This window comes from Orycteropus afer, unplaced genomic scaffold (genome assembly GCF_000298275.1).
Source record: "Orycteropus afer afer isolate SDZICR_OR568_19922 unplaced genomic scaffold, OryAfe1.0 scaffold00135, whole genome shotgun sequence".
Taxonomy (NCBI): Eukaryota; Metazoa; Chordata; class Mammalia; order Tubulidentata; family Orycteropodidae; genus Orycteropus; species Orycteropus afer.
Window position 1 is genome coordinate 8324862 of NW_006921722.1, and position 9460 is coordinate 8334321.

The 9460-nt window shown below is 46.7% G+C and overlaps 1 protein-coding gene across 1 annotated transcript in view; it reads right to left on the reverse strand.

The window, feature by feature from the left end:
- Positions 1 to 8727: 8727 nt before the first annotated feature.
- Positions 8728 to 9460, reverse strand: part of SNX9 (sorting nexin 9) — a 63025-nt gene continuing 62292 nt past the window's right edge. The window contains exon 16 of the mRNA XM_042781578.1: positions 8728 to 8775. Coding sequence (XP_042637512.1) covers positions 8728 to 8775 — 48 coding nt within the window. The remainder of the gene's footprint in view (positions 8776 to 9460) is intronic.

Below are 9460 nucleotides of genomic sequence, written 5' to 3' on the forward strand. Positions count from 1 at the left end.
AAGACACACACAAATAGCCAGCAAGCGCATGAAGAGATACTCAAGCTCACCAGTCATTAGGGAAATGAGACGCAAAGCCACAATGAGCGAGCACCTCATAGCCACTTGTTGGTGCCACTGAGCGGCTCCCACTTATAAGATCCTACTCATAACAGAGCGAAACCCCGCCCAGCCCTGCGCCAGCCTCAGTGTCACTGCGGTCGGAGCCACTGTGTCAACCCATCTCATGGGGGGTCTCCCTCTTTTTCACTGACCCTCTACCAAGCATATGTGCTTCTCCAGGGACTGGGCCTTCCTGGATAACGTCCAAAGTGTGTAAGATGAACTCTCACCACCTTCCCTTCTCAGGAGCATCCGGACTGTAACTGTTCCAGGGCAGATTTGTTCACTGTTCTGGCAGTCCATGTTGCTGGTAGGTGCCGTGGCCTCGGCTCCAACTCACGGCCACTCTGTGCACAACAGAACGAAACACCGCCCCGTCCTGCACCAGCCTCACGATACCTGCTATACCTGAGCCCACAACGCAGCCGCTGTGTCAGTTCACCTCATTGAGGGTCCTCCCCTTTTTTGCTGCCCCTCCACTTCACCAAGCACCATACCCTTCTCCAGGGAATGGTCCCTCTGACCTTTGATACTCTTCACCGACACCATATTTCAAATGCATCAGTTCTTCTATTTTCCTTATTCACTGTTCAGCTGTTGCTTGCATACGTAGCAACTGAAAAGATAATGGTGGGTCAGGCATACCTTAGCCGAGTGGCATGCTTGCTATTTAACACTTTAAAAGCTCTTTTTCAGCAGATTTGCCCAATGCGCCACAGCTGTTTGATTCCTGACTGCTTCCTCCATGGGTGTTGACTGTGGATCTAAGTAAATGGAAATCTCTGACAACTTCAGTATTTTCTCCATGTGTCATGAGGTACAGGCCTAATATAGGTTGGAATCGATGTGACAACAGCAAGCTTGGTTTCTTTCTTTCTCTTGTCATGCTGTTGCTTTCTGATCCACTTGTAAGGATTTGTTTTACACTGAGGTGTAATCCCTACTGAAGGCTGTAGTCGAGTAGCTTAAGTTGTTAGCAACTTAACTTCAATAGCACACACAGACGCTGCTCCTACACTGCTCTTCCCTCCCTTTGTCTCCAATGCCACCTGCATATACTCTGTGCCCAGTAACAGAGTTTACAATTATCTGTATGCACTTGTCCTTTGAATCATGTCGGATAGTGTTGTTGTTGTTGTTATTTGCCATCGAGTCGGCCCGACACGTCGGGTTTAACAAGCACAATTACGACACAAAAACACCATCAACCTGACCTATGAAATTACTGTTAACTGGAGATCTTTTTCTTTATATGGCTTTGAGGTACTGTCTAGAATCCCTTTGTTAACATTTGCTAAGAGAAGGAATGTATTGAATTCAGCCTGAAATTGTTTCCTTATTTGGAGAGTGGAGGGTCTGTGAAGGAGACAACCTTGACAGAGCCAATGGCCGGGTGTGACTCTAGGTACCCCTAACTTCCCACACAGACGAGCAACTGCCCTCTGACCTTTGCAGGGAGCATTATTCCTATCTGACAGCTGAGAAACAAAACAGGAAACCAAGTTTCTGTCTGACCAGGTGCCGATGAGAATGGAATCCATTTTTAAAAAACCACCTAAATTAGGGCAACAAGGAGGACTAGGTGAGGCTGGGACCTACTCCAGAAACAGAAGTGGGTCCAGGAGCCCTGCTGTCCTCGCACCCAGAAGGCCTGTCCTCATTCTGCATCAGGCTCTCTTCCAGCCCAAGTGATGCTGGGTTCCAACCCCCTGATGTTGGATTTAGTGTTCAAATAATAATCTCAAACAGCCGAGCTGGGCTTCTTGACACTCTGGCTGTGGAGAACAGTGCTGGGAAGGCCACAGACACCTGCATGCCAAAGAGCCAAGTCACTGTGACATCTTGGACACCACTGTTTTCCTTCCCTGCAGTCTAACAGATGTCTACTTTAGGGAAGCCAAGACTTCCTAATTGTGAGTTCACCAGGGGAAACCTTCGTGAGGCCTGGACCGTCTCGGGAACTATGAGGTCTGGGCCGCCCCTCTGGACTTTCATTCTCACCTCTGTAAGAAACAGCAACAACGATGTTTATGGAAGGGGTTGGCGACCTGCCTCACCTCATCAGTTGCTGTGGGAGTCAATCGGCTGATGACAGCGGAGTAAAGCAGTACCGTGTGGGCAGAACAAGGGCTTCTCTGAACTCTCCCCACACACCTGTGCTTCGCGAGCTGTCATCTCTGCCAGGTTCCTGGAGCATCAGAGGCTGTGTGGTGCAGGGTGGCCAGTCCCCATTCCCGAGTCGGCAGGTTCGACAGAGGAAAGCAGACAATTCTGGGACTCACCCTACTCTGCTCTGTAACTGACGGTGACATGTGGGGTCACTAGGAACACAGCCCCAGGCCCAGCTGAACTCCAGAGGTGCTGCCACCTAGCTGAAGCCAGGGTCCACAGGCCTGAGCCCGGCCTGCTCTTCCCTATGAGACACCGGGAGGACCTCAGAGCTGGAAGGCTTTAGGAAGGGTCCACTCTCGTCTTCTTTCCCTACAGGTGGGGAACTGCAGTCTGGAGAGCTTAGTGGACGCTGGTGTCAGAGTTGGGACCAGAGACCATAGCTCCTAACTCACACTGCAGACCTCTTTGCAGCAGTTTCTTCACTGGAAGGAAGCTCTTCAAAACAGTGATAGGTCCTGTATCACAGGGACCATTATCCGTTCCATTATGATTTGGAAATACTACTCCCTCCACCTCACAGTGTTCCAGCTTCAGACAACATAGGAGGAGGGCTGGACTGCGTGCTCTGCTCCTGACTCTCCACTCTCTTCACCTCCCCAGTGTTCAGTTACAGGAGTTAGGTTAGTTATTGCCTTCACTACTTTCATTATTTGGGGTTTTAGACAGGATCTTCTGATTCTCTACTGAAGATGCAAACCAGTACACTCAACCTTTTCTTCCACCATGTCTTACCTCTCTTCTCCACTTATTTCTTATTTTCACAATGTCAAGATTTATAGAAGTTATGTTTTATTCTATAATTATACCTTTTCTGTGATGCTAAAAGTTCATATAACTGAGAAAACTGAATACACATTTGCAGACAAATGAAACAAGATCCTTACCTCACACCATACACAAAAACTAACTTAAGATGGATCAAAGCTCTAAATGTAAAACCTAAAACTATAAAGTTACTAAAAGATAAAATAGGGGCAAACTTAGAAGCCCTAATTTATGGCACAGAGACTGTCAAACATAACCAAAATTGCACAAACAGCAGAAGATAAACTAGATGACTGGGACTTTCTAAAAATTAAATACTTATGTACATCAGAAAACTTCTCCAAAAGAGTAAAACGAGAACCTAAAGATTGGGAAAAAATATTCAGCAAGGACATATCAGACAAAGGACTTAGCTCTAATATTTATAGCAAACTCCAACAACTCAACAACGAAGAGACAACCCAATTTAAAAAAGGGCAGAAGACATGAGCAGACTCTTCATCAAAGGAGACATTCAAGCAGCCAATAGACAAATGAAATAAATGCTCACGATACATTAGCCGTTAGAGAGATCGACATCAAAACGAGATACCATCTCACCCCAGCACTAGTGGAAAAGTTTACCAAGACAGAAAATAACAAACGCTGACAAGGGTGTGGAGATTAGAACTCTCCTACACTGCTGATCAGACTGTAAAATGGTACAACCACTGTGGAAACAGGTGTGATGCTTCCATAAAATTGGATATAGAAATACCCTTTGATCCAGTAGGAGTTCTGGTAGTATAGTGCCTAAGGCACTTGACTACTAACCACTCCTTCGAAGGAAGATTGGGCAATCTACTTCCATAGTGATACTGCCTTGGAAACCCAAGGAGGGGTCACTATGAGTCGGGTCCGACTTGATGGCAACTAACAACAACAACAACAACAATTTGATCCAGCAATCCCACTATTAGGAACATATCCTAAAGAGGTGCGACCCAGGACAAAATTAGATATATGCACACCTGTTTATTACAGCACTATACTATTCACAATAGCAAAGAGACAGAAAGAACCTAAGTGCCCATCAACAGAAGACTGGATAACCACACTGTGGTACATACACACCACTGTATGTATGTAAAACCCCCACTGGATTTCCAGGTGGTAAGTCTTTATGGAAGGAGATTGCCCCTTCTTCCTTGTGTGGAGCAGCTGGTGGGTTTGAACCACCAATCTTCTGGTAAGCAGTCAAATGCCTCATGCACTGAGTCACCAGTGCTCCTTAACCTTACACATGGTCGTGAGTATATTCCCATTCACCTACCCACATCTGATCACTCAGCCTGTCTACCTATGCATACACCCATGTTACTACTGTAATGTCTGTTACTACTGATAATGCAGTCTTACAAAAGCAGTATTATAATATTACAAAATTAATGATACTGTAACCAGAACAGTATCATTAAGGAAAAGGCAGACACAGAGACTGTGCACAATGGAATAATACTATGTACCATTAAAGAATGAAGAACCTGCAAAACATGTAACAATGTGGATGAACTTGGAGGACATTATGCTGAGTGAAGTAAGTCCACTATTTAAAAAGTCAACCAAAGTTACCTAAGGGGTGGGAAGGGAGGGAACACTGCAAAAATAATAATAATAATAAAAAAAAGGTCAATCAAAGGTTTACACAAGGGAAAGAAATTTTCTTTGTTGGTTACCCAGGATGGGAGGGGAGGGAAAACTGCTGGCTAGTTAAGAGACATGTATTGATGTAGATGAAGGGGAAGGCACTATTACAAAAGTATGTGACCAGCACGGTATCACTAAGGAAAAGGAAGACACGGAGATATGCCCGAGAGGTACAGACAACAAAGATAAACACTCTTACACACAACACTGCATTATCAGTATAACAGACATTTATCTACTGTGGATACAGATGCAGACAGACAGGCTGAACGACCAGGTGCGGGCAGGCCAATGGGGGTATACTCCTGACCACATAGAAGGTTAAGGAGCTCTGGTGGCTCAGGACCTAAGGCATTTGACTGCTAACCAGAAGGGTCGTGGTTCAAACCCACTAGCTGCTCCTCGGAAGGAAGACCGGACATTCTCCTTCCGTAGTGATACCGCCTGGGAAACCCAAGGAGGGGTTTAAGTCGGATCCGACTCAATGGCAGTGAATTAGTTTGGTTAGTTATAAAAAGTTTGGCAGACAATATTTCTACATAATTATTTGCTGTGCTATAAAAACGTCTCTCTGTCTATATATATATGGGTCTGATAGAAAGTGGTGAAATTCCCAAGACTATGGCCTCTAGTCACCTTTGGACCTGGAACTGAATTCATTCTTGTGGCTTCCAGCCAAACAACAGACAAGCATGTAAGGTGAACATTTACACCAAGTACGTACACTGCTTAGAACAATCAACCACGGGAGATCAGAAGGGCAGTAATTGCACAGGGAGATGGCTCAGGGGGCAGGACTGCAGAGGAAAGGGGGACACAGGGAAGGGGTAACCACAGGGAGGAGGTGGGAAGAGAGCTTTCACATTGTGGCGATCGCAATCAATGTCATGAAACAAAATGTGTAAACTTTCACCCAAATCACAATAAAAAAGACAAAAAAAAAGCCTATATATATATATGTAATAGAGGTAACGGAGGCAAAGCTAAGATAACTTCTTAGCCACAATCAAGCACCTTGAGGGAGTGAATTGCTGGGCTTGTGTGCTCAGGACCATGGTCTCAGGGGACATCAAGCTCAAGTGGCACGATATAGTACACGAAAATATTGTTCTACATCTTACTTTAGTGAGTAGTGACCAGGATCTTAAAAGCTTATAAGCGGCCATCTAAGATGCTACTATTGGTCTCCTCCATAGCAAAGAAAAGTGAAAAAAATAAAAGATGCGTGAAAACAGTTAGTCCAAGAGACTAGTGGACCATGGGAACCTCAGTCTACATCCCTGAGACTAGAAGAACTAGATGGAGCCTGGCTACCACTGCTGATCACCCTGAAGGAGGGATTACAACAGGAGGTTCCAGACAGAGTAGGAGAAAAATGTGGGACAAAACTCAAATCATAAAAAGGAAAAAAAAAAAACCTCTTGGTCTGATAGACACTGGCGACCCCCCAAGACTGTGACCCTTAGTTGCCCTTCTGGCTTGGAACCGAACTCACTCCCATAGCTTAACCCTCAGCCAATGGGGGAAACAACTACACCAGGGAGGTGCACTTCTTAGAGCAGTCAGCCATGGGAGGCCAGAAGGGCAGCATTTACAAGGGAGATAACTCAGAGGGAAGGAATGCGTGGGAAAGGAGGACACAGGGAAACGGTACCCACGGGGAGGAAGCGGGAAGAGATTGTGGGGATTGTAATCAATGTCATGAGACAAAATGTGTATGAACTATTGAATGGAAAATAAATCTCCTCTAAACTTTCACCCAAATCACAATAAAAAGTTCATTAAAAATCAAACATCCACATGTGAGCCTAGAAGAACCAAGCAGTGTGTCTGAGGCCAGAGGAGACACATGACACGTTACCAGATGTTACCACTGATGGGACTCCTCCGGTATCAACACCCAGCAGATCCGCTTTGCTCTCTCTTCAAGTTCCTGTGCCTTTCATGGCTCTCAGTCAGCTCCACTTTCAGAGGCCTCCTCGCCGTCTCCTTTCCCAGACTCCACTTCATCGCCTGGCCCCTTCCTCACTGCCATTCCAGCCGACCATTCGGAGGCAGATACTGGGCATATCTGTTCCCTCCAGCTCCCGTGACGGTGACGGGCATCGGGATTGGTGAGTCTGAGTTAAGGAATTAGAATCACTAATTCACGTCAAGAGAAACACCCTTTAGAGAGAACTGCACCCCGCGGCCTACTTCCAGATGCTAACAAGAAGAAGCAATTAACAAGGAAAAGAAAAAATCATCACAAAAAATGACCAGATAGTGTTTTCAAAAAGTGCTTTGAGAATTTACTGTACAGTTTTTTTTTAAACAATTTATTTATATGTTGGCTTCAACATGCTCTTACATTTGTGTAAAACATTTATACATATTCTTTACAATTTGTACATATATTAAATGGCTGTATCATAAACACTGTTCTATGGGATTTTATAAAAGAAAAGCAAGTGGGGACAATTACTTATAAAACATTAACAAAACCCCGTGACACTGAAATACACGATGTCCTTGTGTCCATGCCCTTTTGAGTTCCACATCTATTCATGTTTTGGTTTCATCTTAGTCACTGCCCAGAGGCTCCGATCACAAAGATACAGTTAGGTCGGAAGACTGCAAGCAACCAGTGTCTAGTAAGGCAACTGTGGAGGATGGAGATGGCCGTCTGCAAGGACAGGACGGCGTGTGTGCGGGAGTGACCCCCCGGAGGCTGACAAGTGGCTTGGTGGCAGTCACAGGCGTTCTAGTCATCAGGAAAAATGCCCGAACGTCAGGACCGACTCAGCAAAATCCCTGTGCCACACTGTTCTCTAAACTCAAAAGCCCAGGGGCCGCTGCATATCACTGAGGTGGCGTCCCACAGGTGACTACACGTTTCCTTTGGGTGGGGAAGGGAGAGGCCTGCCATCTAAACTGGGCTTTCAGCTCTTCTGAGAACCCGTTGGCCTGCTCATCCACACTCAGGTCAAGGCTCACCACGCTCCAGTGCCACTTCTCACCAGGCTGCCTGGTGCCCAGTTCGTCCAACCTACTCTTTCTGGTGCAAAACATGCCCTCTCACGATGGGGCAGGAAGTGCAGAGAGAGAAGGCACTGGTCTCCAGGTGAGAGCCCCATAAAAACCCAAATAAGTGGTTCTCAACCCACAGCGCCCCAAGAGGACAGAGTAGAACTGCCCCACAGGGATTCCAAGGCTCTCAATCTTTAGGGAAACAGACTGCCACATCTGTCTCCCGTGGAGGAGTTGGTGGGTTTCAACCGCCAACCTTTTGTTTAGTAGCCAAGAATGCAACCACTGCACCATCAGGGCTCCTTCCACGGGAGGACAACACATCCCAGATGCCCTGAGGAGGGGAAAGTGGCAGGGAGGAGGCAGAGAGGAGATCAGGACGTGTGCTCACGAGTGCGAGTGCGCGTGGAACAGCGCCCCAAGCCCTACACAAGGAACAAGGCGGGGTCACAGCCCTGGGGCTGCTATTCTCCGGCCAGCTCTAGAGTCATCAACATGGAAGTGAAGGGTGGGCTCACTTTCCTCGACAGACAGGATCCCCGAAGGACTGAGAGTTATAAAAATATACAAACGTACATATTTTTTATTCTGGCATAGCTCATATTTATAAGAAAGAAATTAGTAATTATCTGACATTGGATAAGAACTGGAAGACTGGGGGGGGGAATTATAAATTAGGATTCTCTGTAAAATATCAAATTTTCCATTCAAAATTCCGCTAATATTAAGTACTTTCCAAAAATAGACACAATTTGAAATAATGGCAGAGGAAGAGAACAAGAAGGCCGTCCCCAGACAAGGGAGGCACTGAGGCTGGTCAAGAAAGGAACACAATTGTTTCTGCAACTCTTTGTCTTTTAGTTCTTTCTTTCTTCTTTTCCTTATTACTATTTATATTTTTTTGGTGATAGGGAAGTGAAAAAAATAAACTTTAAATTGCATTGCCCACGTCAGAAAGAAGCACTTCGGCGTTTCCGTTGCGTTCTCTCTCTGCTACATAACCGGAAAGCGGCTGAGGGCCTGCCTCAGCTTTTCTGCAATCTGGGGAGAGAGCAGACCAGGTTGAAATGCTGCCCACTCCACCTCTGAGGATTCTAGTATTTACCGCCATAGGGCGGAAGGGTTTCCAAAGACTCACACACTTAAAACTGTGCCTTGGGTGGCCTCCCTTTCCACCCCACCACCCCTGCCTTGTCCCTGGGCCTGGACTGGGGACCGCCTGTGACCACTGTGCACCGCTGTTTGCTCCCTGCACCAATCTCCCCTCCACGCTGCTGCTGGAGAGACCTGAAATCACAGACCACACTGCCAACGATGGTGCCACGGCTGGCAGGACCAAGTCCCCACTCCTGTGTGTATTTACTAGCCTGCGAGGTTTCTAAGCCTGGTCTCTGCCTTCACAGCCAGGCTGCCCTCCTGCCTCTGCTGAGAGGGATCACTGACTGTTTACTCTTTATCTGATGAGTCAGGCAGACGGGGTTGGCAGGTACCCATCGATCTCCCTTCCCTTCCTGGACCCCTCCGACTCCTAGGACTGGGCTGGAGGCCACATGTCCCCATCACTCCCTGCTGTGTTCTGACACCGTGTCCATACAGTGCCTGCCTTCAAGATCACCCTGCTGCCCTGTAGGTAAGCCCACATGCCCATGTCTCCCCCAGGAAGACACAGCTCCCTGACAACACAGACCATGACTGACCGACTCATCCTGGGTCCTAAATCTGGAAA